The 13941-nt window shown below is 46.1% G+C and overlaps 1 protein-coding gene across 1 annotated transcript in view; it reads right to left on the reverse strand.

Annotated features, from left to right (window-relative positions):
- The window catches only part of LOC144155207 (venom factor-like), a 161780-nt gene that overhangs the window by 60837 nt on the left and 87002 nt on the right, over window positions 1-13941 (reverse strand). Inside the window, exons 21-25 of the mRNA XM_077686515.1 lie at window positions 12893-12989; window positions 6889-6987; window positions 5273-5461; window positions 4784-4865; window positions 1196-1352 (exon numbers count right to left, since the gene is read on the reverse strand). Of these exons, the coding sequence (XP_077542641.1) occupies window positions 1196-1352; window positions 4784-4865; window positions 5273-5461; window positions 6889-6987; window positions 12893-12989 (624 nt within the window). The remainder of the gene's footprint in view (window positions 1-1195; window positions 1353-4783; window positions 4866-5272; window positions 5462-6888; window positions 6988-12892; window positions 12990-13941) is intronic.

Below are 13941 nucleotides of genomic sequence, written 5' to 3' on the forward strand. Positions count from 1 at the left end.
CGTCCTCTTACTCCCCCGTTGCCCTTCTATCCGGAACTGCGAATACGCAGCTATACTCGGTTACAGCTTAAGAACGGCAACGGAAGTTGCCTCTGTGCCTCGTCACCACAGCCGGATGTTTCTCCGCGCGGCGCAAGTAGTGCGTTACTGGGAATATGTTGAACATTACGCGAGCCGTTTCCGTGATTTTCTGAACTCAATATGCTTATAAACAACTGCAGCGACGACAAACAAACTACGTGAGAAAAGGCCGACGATATTACGCATTCATAGCATCCCCTTTCAAAACGCGCTCGCTCGTTGACATCCGGGTCCGTCGCTTAGGCGGAGTGATACCGTACATGAGCTGTTGCTGTTCTTAACTTGTTCCCGAGTATAGAAGTGGCTGGAGAAGTGACCGTGCTAGGCACAGCGGCTGCTGTAATGCCGACGGAGAGCGCAGTAGTCACACTGGATTACGCCTTAGTTACGCAATAGCACGGCCAGTCGATCTCCCCCGTATTGGAACAACCGCGCAGTACCTATACACGACATTTACATGGTTTCTCGCTCACGTGGCCTTATATCACCGTGTCACCGCTTCTCCATTCACGATTTCTGACATCCCAAACTGTAACGGGTGTGTGAGGAGGGGGTATGTATGGAGTGGTGATACCATTGTTACGGTTTTCGCATCTCAGCTTTGACAAACGTGAACAACTGCTACGAGTTTCATATTTGTGTTCACGGCCATGTCATCTATCAATGTAGACCAACTTGCTTTTTGTACTTAAATGTCCATTAAAATGAACCATTTATGGTTCATTACTTAGAAGTTGGCCAGCTTATATTAAAAATAATTGGGTTCAGCTGTGAGCTTACCCCCACGACCTAACTGCTATTGAATCTACACCCCTGCTACATACTGCCATGGTTAGAATTTTCAACATATTTAAATCTTTTCACTCAAATTTCCTGCTTCAGTGATTTTTACTAGAACTCCCGGCACACCTGTAAGTGTTATCCCATCCAGCAATATTTTACTTATAGTAGCTCAGAAAAGGCTGACAGAGCGAAAAACTGACATAAACAAAATCGGGAACTTGGAGCTTATCCCAAACGTTCGCTCATTAGACTTAATTATTCATTACAGCAGCATGTAACGTATATTACCAGTATACATTAGAAATATTGTGGGGGGAAAGGCTGCACAAACCAGTAGCTGCTTGTCGTACAGCTTGTATTGATCTCTAAACTCTCCGTCGTGATTCTGCTGAGTGAGCATATAACCCAGGCCACTCGATATGACACCTTCGTCGATCATCACGGATTTCCTGGCTTGACACAGGGTGCGAATAACAAACGCTGTCAGCCTGCACAGAACACCCGTCGTAAAGGGCAGTTAGGCACAAGTCAACTTCTGCAGAGAAAAGTAACTCATGCTTCCCCTACAAAAGCTTTATAGGCATGCAGTGAAAAAAAAAAAAAAAAAAACGTCATTAAAAAAAAAAAAAAAACTCATCACATGGCACTCAGCGCAGCATAACCGAAATCACGGAGGAAAGATACTCAGCAGAGGCCCTTTATCCCTCCTGTGCGTAAAAAATGTGGAGGTTACGTCATTTTTTAGCCATGCAGCTCCCCCAAAGATGTCACTGACATCAGTGTTGCTTCGTTGCTACGGCTAATTTCCGATAGATTTCGCGGCGTCCACTGGTTCCTTCTTAGATCTCATGCCTGATCAGATGTACCTGACCAAAAATAGTGGCCGAAAAGGTGAGGCGGGGCAGACGAGAATAGAAAAGAGTAGCGGGCTCTTTCCTAAGATTTTAGAGCGACTTCACAAAGTGACTTAAGGGCGTGGCCGTGGCTTCTAGATTAATTCAATAACCGGACATTTATTAAGACTACGATGGGTGCTTAAAGTACTTTGTGAAAAATGGCCCCAAAATTAGTAGAAAATATGGCAGGAGGCCACTATGTTTTTACTGAAAACTAATTTGATGTAGCGAGTGTCTGATGCACTCAGGTTACAGTATATAACAATGCAAGCCAAACGTCATTGTTGCTCAGTAGTTCGTGGACTACGGTAAGATGTAATAGGCCTGAAAAAAAAAAACACATATCTCCTGCTGTTTAATGTCGTCCTGAGCCAACAAAAGCTCTTGCTTAGAATCAAAATTTAAAGTGCTTAGCTTCCAGAGTTTTAGCCACATAAATTGTTTTGTACATCGGCTTTACATTTGAAATCGCCCTGTAAATTTAGCACAACCAAACTCCACTTTACTTTTTTTTTTCTGCGTGGGAATACACCTACAGCGCAAATGTTGATTATCGGGATTAACCTGCCGAAGCAACACCTAGGCGACGAGGCGCGCCGTAGTGGAGGGGTCCGGATTAATTTTGACCATCTGGGGATCTTTAACGGGCGCCGAAATCTCGAACACAGGGGCATTTTCGTTTTTCGCCTCCATCCGAAAGGCAGGACCGCGGCCGGGAATTGAACCCGCGTCCTTGGGCTCAGCAGCAGAACGCCTTAGCCACTGAGACACCACGGTGGGTTTCAGTGCAAATGTTGAAATTTAAACCCACGTATTTACTGTACTAGGCACCGAACAACACTGCACCGTTTCCGAAGCGGGGAAAAAAAAAAACACCCCTGCGCCACGATGCCTCTCGCTGAGCAGAGGTACGACTGGGGGAATTCATATGTATGAAAGCCAATTTATACATTGTTATCAATTGTATGAGGTACAAATAGCAGAGTATACATGATACTAGTACAATACAATACTGTAGGATCGCGTACGTAGGTACAATAGTGTACTAATAGCATAGTATGGCTGGCGCTTTCGCCAAAAGGAGCGCTTTGGGATAAATAAAAAAAAAAAATGGGCGCCTGTCTGCTCATTTCTTTGCAGATCTTCTCGAAAGACGATAGCCTTCTGCCGCCCCCACCACTAACTGCTTCTCGTCTCTCCCCGCCCACAACCCGTGATAAACGCGTCGGAGGTTCGCTGAATTAAATTAAATTTTCCCGCGTTCCCACGGCCCGGGCGCCACCTGGTGGTACCTTTTGTTACGGTCGGGCTGGCACTCGAGCTCCGATGTTGACGCTCGAGTGCTATTTTCGCGTTTAGGTAGCCAAAGAAAACAAAATTAATACAGGCCCTTGCTAGATGTACATGGAGGTCATCCTTACTGGCAGCAAAGAAGTCCAACTAGGCTCTATGCTCCCTGCCTAGAGCTGCACGAACGTTTCGCGAAAATTTTGCTTCATAGGCGTTTGATTTAAGGGTCAAGAACTGTGGTCCGCATGCACGGGACAGCCTGTGCGCACTTTCCGTGGTGGAGGCACCCTGAACCAGCACCAACTTGCACTGGCACTTCGCTTGCTTGCTGGCTTGATGGCTTGCCGCTCTGTTCAATGGTTCCTTCTGACATTCCGTGGCTCGATGACTTTCCAGTGAAAAGCGAACTTTTATTCTTTTATCGGCTATTTACTGGTACGGGGGAACTGCCCATTGGGCCCTGTTATTTGACGAACCTGTTGCTTTTGGTCGCCCTGATTGGTAATTCAACGTGTTGGAATGAAGCAGAGCCACTGGTATTGTCTTGAACACACACCTCCGCGGGTCCGGTTCGCCACGGCGCACTTGGCTGACTAATCACTGACAGGCGCAGTAGACTTCATGAGTGGCAAGGCCCGCCGTAATATTAAAGACGATAGTCATTCTTGGGCTACATGAACGCAAAAAGTTTGGTCGGTGTGTCTGTTTTCTGTCCCTTAATTATACCCACAGCCGAATCAAAACGGCTAAGTAAGGTGCCAACGTTCATACAAGTCACCATTGTTTAGCCAAAACGAAATATTGCGCTTATCTGGGGCAAAAGAGGAATACATAAGTGATATTCGCAGTGTTTTCCTTACTAAAGATACACGGATGGTTGATTTAAAGAAAGATACATCCAGAAAAATACATACGCGGACGCCCGCGGTTCGCCTAGCGGCATTTTAAAAAGATCAAACGGCAAAAGTAACGAAAGGTTCCACTAGATAGTTTTCACGCTCCGCTTGGAACGCACGTAGAGTAAGTAGGGTGACTCGATTCGCGGCAGCGCACGCCAGCGCTGGCATCGAAACATTCGGCTTGGAGCTGCGGAACGCGGTAACTTTAAATTGACTTGAGCAAACCGCTAGCGTGTTTACCTTAGGAGGAGCGAAACGGGAGAGGAACAGCGTAAGAATTGAGAGGGAAAGAGAATGGAGACATTTACCTGCCAGGGGCGCCAGACGACTATCGTCTTTCGGTGACATTTGCAACGAAGTGAGCAGATACGCGGCCAATGTTTCTTGACTCACGAATTTCAACTGCGCTGCGACATTGTGCAGTGCAAACGGTCACGCTTGTAGTGCCACGGGGTGGACCACAGCTTTGAGATAAAGGATACGTTATAACTTGTCCTTAGTTGATTTGAGGTGGTTGGCTTCGCGCAAGCTTTCGGTGAATTGTGATATCATTCAAACACTGAATTTTTGGGGGTCTTATTGCAATAGACAATGACGATTTTCCCGCATTACAATTCATATTATAGTGTAACATCGTGATTGAAAATCTAGAAGAATATTAGGCAGAGTAATTATTTTATGCCGTGATAAATCCATGCCCCCGAATAAACTATGTACTTGCCATTTGAAAAAAGGTTTGCTTCCCTTGGATGTTCCCCAACCGCCCCCCCCCCCCTACCCCCTTCATCCATGCGCGAGGGAGAAACGATTCCTGGGCGAAGGCATAATACTTACCACAAGCTTGACTTTGACTCGCGGTCTGGAAAAATACTGAAGGAGCCGTCTATTTTCCTGAATGTGAGCATTTTCGCGTAACCTAGAGAAAGAGTGAAAAGATGAGTTGTGCTCATTTTAGTCATTCACTGAACTCGTAGATGCGGAATGCACTGCAATGATAATGAAGATTATCTGGCGGGTGTAAGCCACGAGGGCTTATTCAATTATTTAAACCTCCAAAAAAATTTTACTAGAACGCAATGCTTGTTTCTAATAAAAGTGCTCAAGTAAGCGCAGATCAAAATGGGAAAATTTTTCCAGTCAGTCTTAGGCTGAGGTTCTAAGAAAATGCTTGTATAATGTTTTAAAATGCGTAAAACTAAATTGAGACCTGGTTTTTGTACCTTCTGAAATTCCAGTAAAGCTCACAGAGCTCCAGGTCTAGACACAGGTACAAGACATTCAGACAGTTGTTTTGGTAAACAAAGATGGACCTGATGGGATTACCTTCCCGAATGTATTGAAGAACCCTATCCTCGTCGTCCGCCTTGATACGGTTTGCAGCCTTCATATAATCGTAGGCGTAGAGCGCTGGTGCCCACTTGGCCATAGTCTGCTCTCCGCAATCTCCCGGTTGTATTATGGCTCGGCCGGGGTCCTTCACTGCGGTCTCCAAAGCGGCGCCTACGGCGTCCCCTGTGAAAAATAAAGGATAAAGCCCCACCACCGGTGATACATAAAATCTTGCTACGGAGATGGCGCTACAAGACTGTCTTCTTTGGTCGGAAAGCAGAACAGCCTGTACGACGGACGCCATTCAAACGCCAGTTAATCCAAACCAAAGCAAACGTTATAACTTGCATTACAGGAAACCGAAAGATCCTTCAATGAGTCAGACAAGGTTTACTTCACAACTTGCCCTGAACACGCTTCTGGCCCCCTTGCTCGTCGTACAGAGTATATATAAGTGTACTTCATGGACCACGTAAAGCAAGACGGCAATGGAAATACGACCCTAAAATAAGTAGCTTGCCACCCAAGGCTCACCAGGTACTAGGGGCAAACGTAATATTTCAATAAAATAACTGTTATTGCTGAGGAGCTTCTTGGCTTTATCTGCATAAACGAGCTGACCGAAATGAAAGAAACATGCAAAGGTCCCACGAAGAAGGTATACACCGCGGTATATTCGATTTCATTCATTGACACATCGCACCGGAATCGTGCGGCCTAACGGTTTTTTGGATCCCCACTGTGTAGATTTGGGCTTCTACACAGGGTAATGTTTACTGTCTTATCTGCTAATGCTTAGCAGACGTCGCCTTTTTGGGAGGCGGAAGAACGCGGTGCGCAGCCAAACGCCTCATCAGTGCCCTGGGCGCCCGGTTACCGAAGGGTGCGCTCTGTCCAGCAGCGGCGTGCGCCGCGGCATCTAAGTTCGTAACAATACCTTCATTTCATTCCCTTTATTAAGACGAAAGCCTTATATTTCTCATTGCAAGGTGACCTTGAATGACCCTGCCGTCGGCACAAATGGTAATGCAACTCAAGGAAGGCCAGAAGCGAACCAAAGCATGCCAGCCCTGTATAACCATAATTAATGATTACCAAGCTTAAATAATGGGCCATCAGGGTTTATAAGTAATTGATAGTAATGATTAGTAAGGTAAGTTAAGGTGGATTAAGACAAATTAGGATAGCTAAGCTGAATTATGGTGATTAGGATGAATCACCATTTAGTTGCATTAATATGGATTGCAATTGAATAAGGGCGATAAAATAGCAGGGTTTCTGTGTCTAGGGGACGACGAGTATATAAAAGGTACCTGTAACAATAGTACGCCCGGCGTTCGCCTTTAAACCACGTAAGCAGACTTTAGTTCCCCGAAAAATTTTTATACCTTTAAGACCTGAAGGCGTCACAGAAACGAACAGATGCGGAACACTGAGCGGATAACGTATTTCCACCTGGCACGAACAACGTCCTTACTGAATGTTTAAGAATCAAAATCTCTAAAGCTGCGCATTTAGATTCGTATATACCTCTGGGTTTGCGGTTCATTACGCCCTGACTAGTTTCAGCTTGTCCCCGTTTTCAGTTACGGGCGATGTTGTCTGCTTACCGACGATGTCGATTTCGCAGTGCTGTGAGTGTTCAACGAGGAAATCGGGGCTTGGGCGCCGAATGTTCAGCAGCTGGGTGCCGTTCTCGCTGTACATTACTGGAAAGTAGACAATGTCGAAATGTGAGAGCACTTTGAGATTATTCACGCTACCATAACCCTGCACAAGTCGTGCATAACAGGGATTTTTCAGCACTCTTATTCACGACATGTTTTTGTTTGCAGCAGAAGTTAGTTCGGGAAAACTATTAAATATATGAACCAAGAAAACACCTAGCTGTTATGTGAGCCGTTCAAAAAAAAAAAAAAAAAGGAACAGACCCCTCCGACGGTTGATCGGGGCATGTGATGCATAGAATAGATAATTGATCTAAAATACCTTGCCGTGAGTGATCGTTAGTCTCGTTAGTAACGTTAGACGTGATATGACTAACTACTACAGGTTTTCCCGCTCAATTTATTCCAATCGCCATACAATTTATTCTAGGCGCCAGCGAATTTAATCCAAGTGCCAAACAATTTAATCCGGTCGTCAACCAAATTAATCCAGCTGTCAGGAGATTGTTCAGGAGTGTTTGTGCGAAATTAGGCGCAGCTTTGCGGACTTTGTTGCGCGTGGTGTGGTGAAAATGTGGTGTTTCTTGCAGGGTGTCGAACAGGAACTGAACAGAACCGAAAACCGGAACTTAACCGGTATTTCTGCCGGAACTGAACCCGAACCCGAACCGTTATTTTTTGAGCACGCTGAACCAGAACCGGAACTGAAGCGAAAAAAGAAATAACGGGTGCCGGTTCATGCCGAAACGGTTCGACCCACCGTTGTTGACATTGCACAGTGATTGATTGATTGTAGGGATTAACGCGCCGGCACAACGCAGACGATGAGGCGCGCCGTAGTGGAGGGTTCCGGATTAATTTTGACCAGCTGGGGATCTTTAACGTGCGCCGAAATCTCATACACACGGGCGTTTTTGCTTTTCGCCTCCAACAGAAAAGCGGTTGCGTGGCCGAGAATCGAACCCGCGACCTCGTGCTCAGCAGCGCAACGCCTTAGCCACTGAGCCCCCGCGGCAGGTGATATTGCACAGTCAATGCAATTCAGGCCTTTTTTTCTTTCACGTTCCATCAACTTCGTACCCGCTCGCGCACTTTCCCCTCCAGACAATTGAACATTATAACGCTCTATGTAACAACAGGGGAAATGAACGAGCACCAATGTAGCAATGGTCTGTTACTGCTGAAAGCGCGAGCGTAGTGCAAGCTGACCAAACGAAATGTCATTCTCGGCAGCGTGCAGGGGATATAAACGAATTTGCCCTTCCTAGGCACGACTTTATTGGAGCAATCAGGCTGCAGGAGTGCTCCACTGCGCAACAGTGAAAGCCCACACCCCATCTGTGCAAACTTTTTGCATTTCATAATTTGTTTAAAAGGTCCGACACCTGCATATTGTTAATACTTGATAAGTGTGACCGCAGTAGCTGCTCAGTGGCTTAGCCGTTTGCTCCTGACCACAAGTGGCCTCGATCTCCCTTCCTCATGACAGTTGTTCTGAAGTAGATGGAAATGGAGAACGTCCGTGTATCGAAGTTTTGACCCACGTTTAATATCACCGGCTGGTTAAAATAAGTCTGCCGGCTTGCAACATAAGCTGCGCCTCGTAGCAGATATATAGCACGGGGCATCCAATGCGCCAGTTTAAAAAAAAAATGTGTTTACAGGGAAAACAATAAAAAACAAAAGGCGAATCACGTTGTTGTAAAATATTACGCAAAAAGTAAGGAAATTGAATAAGTAAAAAAAAGCACCAAAACGTGGATATTGCTCTATACTTTTTTTTGCCCTGCCTTTCACAACCAAAGGTGTCATCAATGCGAAGGAAGTGAGTTCTGCGGTCAGTTTTTGAGGACAGTACAGTGGATAAGTTCCGCTTTTTACAGATGCAAATAACAACAGATATGTCAGGGAAAACTGTTAAGGTGCGCTCTTAATCCCTTGCCAAGAAACTGCAGCCCTCGACCTTGTCTTGGCAGCAGAAACAGAAATAAAGCAGATGACACGTGCAGAAAGGCAGGCCAGTACCTCACACTTCCCCATTCGCCCAGCGATCATATTTTCTGCTTGTTCTGCAGTTTTGTCTCTTTCAGATCAGCTTTTTTTTCGAAGGTGCACTTGTACTGACTGCTCAACTCGCTACATTACTTCTACTGCTCCTCGTTCCGGAGGGTAGTACTGCTGTGAACGAATTAAAGAGCGTCTACCCAAAAAAGTCCCATCTCATGCCCCGCGCGTCAAATTTCCCTTTCATTTTGTAACAGCATAATATGTTACAAGATTCCGCAGGGTAGCACACGGAACGATGGCCGGGGGTCAGACGGTACGATGACATACTAACTGTAATGCACACATCCGGTATAGCTATTGCAAAAGGAATTGAAGTCGTCAGAGCAATAATGTAGCGACTGAGCGTTATCTGAAGATGACTTTTGACAAAAGCGGGGTTAACACAATCCAATAAGGTGACAGCTAAGAAACTATTCAGGGTGATCAAATAATCTAATTCATTGGTAGTATTTATGTTCACTTGTAGGAGTTTCCCGGCCACTTGTAATTTCTGTCCGTTGCCTGGCACGCTATACCACCAAGTATGGGAATGCGGACAATCTCCAGGCCTACCCCCCAACCCTTCCCCATCTTAAGAGAAGTGGGTGGCCTGCCTGAAAAGTCCGGACCCTGGGACCAAGCGCATGCTGGTGAAGAGGGCCTAGATTGCCAGCCAAGGCCAGGGCATCCCGGACTATGGACGCTCCCCACCGGGCGTCCGCCCTAACAGAAGCACCAGCGCTCGTGAAATAAACATTTATTCCTCCTCCTCTGTTTTGTTACAAATATAAAAAAAATGTGCGCCATTGGTATTAAGCCCTGGTATTTGAACGCGCCAGAACGCAAGCGTAATTTTAAGGCTTCAAGGTAAGCGTAATGGGCGACACCATAGCGAAGATTGCGATTTCAACAATAAAGAAAAGGGCAGAAAATATATCCCACCGTCATATCTCTTGGCGGTGGCTTTATGAATAGTCGCTAGGACAACATAAAGTCTGGGCGAGAAAGTAGGTGGTAAATCGTTGCCACTTCATCCGTTTTTCTAACATCTCGTAATTGTTTAAAGTTTGCTTTGTAATTGCGCCACTGCCCTTGGGGAATTGCAGCATTTTGAATTTTTGTTTTTATTTTGATTTGACTGTCGTTTAAAACTAGTAAATGTTTTTTATAATTTCAGTGATAATTCAACTCATCGAACCGGTTCGCGAACCGGTTCAAGCTCCCGAACCGGTTCGCGAACCAGTTCGGTACGTGATTTTGTCGAACCGCAACTTAACCGGAACGAAATGATTTCGCCTGAACCAGAACCGCAGCCGAACCGGTATTTTTTTCGGTTCAACACACTGGTTTCTTGATCCATTATGTGCAAAATATCATTTGCGCGCAGCTTAATGGACATTTACTAACACCCGCCGAACAAGAGAGTGGTTTTCTTTGATCCGTTGGTGCCGTGTGCTGAACGTCTGCGAGATCGTCAGAAGTATCGTCTGCTCGCGGATTGTAACACCAGAAGATTTGCCAACGTATTGTTACGCGAGCAGACGACACTATAATTTGGAAATAATGCTTAACGGTGCAGAAAAGCATTCATTAATTAAAAATCAGAATGCAAAGGGCATTTTAGTAATGTGTTTTTATCAGAGGAGCTTCTGAATGCATTGTTACGCGAAGAGCAGACGATACTTCTGACGTGTGTTTCGACGGCGCTCTCGCAGACGACTAGCTCACAGCACGCGAAACTAACGGTCTGCGCGTGTCAGTGAATGTACATTAAGCTGTTCGCATATGATATTTTGCAAGTAATGGACTAAGAAACACCATGTTTTCTCCTCGCCACGAGTAAACGTTCTGCCAAGCTGTGCCTAATTTCGCACAAAACACTCCTGAGCATTCTTCTGGGAGCTGGATTAATTTGGTTGGCGAAGGGATTAAATTGGTTGGCAGTTGGATTAAATTGGTTGGCACCTGGATTAAATTACATGACTTCTGGACTAACTTATATGGCGCTTAGATTAAATTGGCTGGCGCCTGGATTAAATTGTGAGGCGATTGGATCAAATTAAGTGGGAAAACCTGCAGTACGACTTTCTTCTTTTGATCGAATATACGCCGACCGGGAGAAGTTGACTGGATTTGTACGGTTTAAACCACCCGAACTTGAGCCGACAGCGCGAGCCAGTGTCTCTTCCTTCATATCATTTTGTTGTTGTTTTGGTTGCTTTTATCCTAGCTCATCTGATCTCTCTTTTGACTATTCGTTTTTCCCTTTTCTTTCGTTAAAACCAATGAAACGTGCATTTTCATTTGAAATAACGCTTGTAGTTATGATCATGAAATTAAGTTTTGCCTCGAATACACCTCCGGTTTCCTTTGCGATAAACGACTTTGACATTATGAGCTGTGCCAACAGTGCTAGCAGTTGGTAAAGCTCCTGCCTATTACTTTTTCGTGTTCAGGGTTGTTGTTGAAGCAGAAATGCTTTTTGTGAAACGAAATGGTCCCCCGTGGGTTTAAAACAGCTTAAACATGCGACGACAAAAAATCAACACCAAGAAACCTGCTGGTGTGCGCCCGCCATGGTATGCCACGCACATAAAAAAGTCTAAAAGCTTTCAAATGTCCCAAGTCAGAGCTTCACTGGCTAGACGCGTACAAAAATAGCGACTCGGAGAAGTCTGTAGGCTAATACCCCTCCCCCCCTCCCCCCTCCATTTCCACCATGTTAGTGGTGAGATATGCGGTGTTCCTATGTTACTTGGCTATTCAAAACCACCAAGATATGGCCTAAATAAAACACACTGGCGTTTTTAGTGCGCAGCACGTTGGCGCCGGGTACAGGGGTTTGGCGGCGGCTGCAGCAAAGGTGAAGGCGGTTCGTAACCGAGCGAGCGAAAGAGACACCGCAGGCAGGACGAAAACGCAGCAGCATCTGGTCAAAAAGTAGGGGGGGGGGGGGGGGGGGGGCGGCACGCGCTGCTAAGGCGTCATCTCCCAGCGCGTCGCCATGGCTCAGTATGTCTCACTGCCTCCCCCTCACACTTTCGCCAGGCGCTCCTCCCCCGTTTTTGGCTCATCCCAACCAGGTGACGTTTGCGCGGGAGGTTCAAACACGATTTGTAACAACACGCTCGATGGCGGCGAACCGCTGTGAGAGAGCGGCAGAGTAGGGCGCGCCACCGTGCATTCGCTGATCACGCGATCACTTCCTGAGACGTAGCAGATATACGCGCCGTGACCGAAAAGACTGCAGTTCGCGCTGCGCGCAAATTTCTGGCAGTATTGATTGGTTGATTTTAGGGTTTAGCGCGCCGACGCAACCCAGGCGATGAGGCGCCATAGTGGAGGGCTCCGGATTAATCTTGACCATCTGGGGATCTTTACGTGCACCAAAATATCGTATACACGGGCATTTTTGCTTTTCGCCTCCATCAAAAAAGCGGCCTCCGCGGCCAGGAATCGAACCCGCGTCCTCGTGCTCAGCAGTACAACGGCTTAGCCACTGAGCCACTGCGATAGGTCACATTAGACAGTATAGTAATCGACAGGGCCTTTTTTTCATTAAACACACACAGGTGTGTGCGTGTTCGTGTGCGTGCACGTGCCTGCGTGTGCGTGTGCATGGATGAGAGAGAGATAGGTTGAAGGCAAAAATCAGGGCAAACAAACAACGCAAGCAGATACCTGCATGACTATTTTCTCTTCCCCATTACCCCATCCTTTTCCTGCCCAAACCACTTTTCTACCACTACCTCAAACCATAATTCTACCCCCTCCCCTCCCTTTTCTTTCCCTGCGATACATATCTGGTGCAGCCTCACACTCACCTGCATGACTACTGGGCCTCTAAAATGCACTGAGATAGTCAAATGGCCGTCTCTAGGAAGGTTCACTCTTATCTCACCTGTGTAGTCTTGACGAATATCGCGCTTGCTTTGTCCTTTAGTGCTTGCGGGGTCCAAGGGGACAGTGAAATGTCTTTGTCTTTCTACACCTGGGTTCTGCGCGCAGAAAAAAGCACAAAAACGCTTACAGTCATCACGAGCAGTCTTTAAAGGGGCGATGAAGACAAAACACAAGTTTGGTTCATTCGAAAAATTGCCCCTTTAGAATCATACTGACACCACTTTTAATGTAATGTTCACTGAAATAAGCTATATAATTAGGAAACTAGGGAATGGCCATGCGACCCACTAGCTCATTTCCTGCAACAGAACCTATGATGTCATAGCAGCCAGCTCTGCGATTGGGCGAGGCCGGCAAAAGCCAACGCAAATTAGTCAGAGCTTATAAGCATGCCGAACGAGCTATTTGTGCTTAAATTTAGGGCACATTCTTTTTAAAGCAGTAAGAATGGTAGGACAAACAGTGGAAGTTACGAAAGCACACGTAAACATAGAAGTACCGATGTGTACGGCTGTTGGTACTGCGCGCATTATGCTTGTTTTAGCTGCACAGGACTGCGGGGCTTTGGGGTTGTCTCAGACGACACTGGCCGGTTGGCGCAAGCAACGGTGCCTAACGTGACCATATTTGTCGAGCGAGCACTATGTTTCGCGAAACGATTATTTTTTACAGTAACAAAAACAAGGCAGGTGAAAATACGGTCAGAAAACAAAGCAACGCCAGATAACGGTCCGTGCATGAGTATGATAGTGCAATCTGGGAAAACTGACGGGAAGCAGCGCTGCAGCCGAATCACGCACTACAACTTCGTTTGTACACGCGCACTGATGACTTCATTGCTGATGTCGCGAACACGCATGATTTGGCGGGAGAATCAAAATTTTTACCTAAATTGATTAGTTTCTAAGTGAATACGGCATCATTTGCTGCCAGACAGGCTCTAGGAGCTCTATAAAACACGATATCTTTCGAATAAAACAAGCTTGTATTTTGTCCTCATGCCCCCTGAGCATGAGTAACCAGTGCCTTATTGTACAAAAAAATTGG

The sequence above is a fragment of the Haemaphysalis longicornis genome, unplaced genomic scaffold, assembly GCF_048455015.1.
Source record: "Haemaphysalis longicornis isolate Haplotype H1 unplaced genomic scaffold, Haemaphysalis longicornis Haplotype H1 scaffold_1, whole genome shotgun sequence".
NCBI classification, from domain to species: Eukaryota; Metazoa; Arthropoda; class Arachnida; order Ixodida; family Ixodidae; genus Haemaphysalis; species Haemaphysalis longicornis.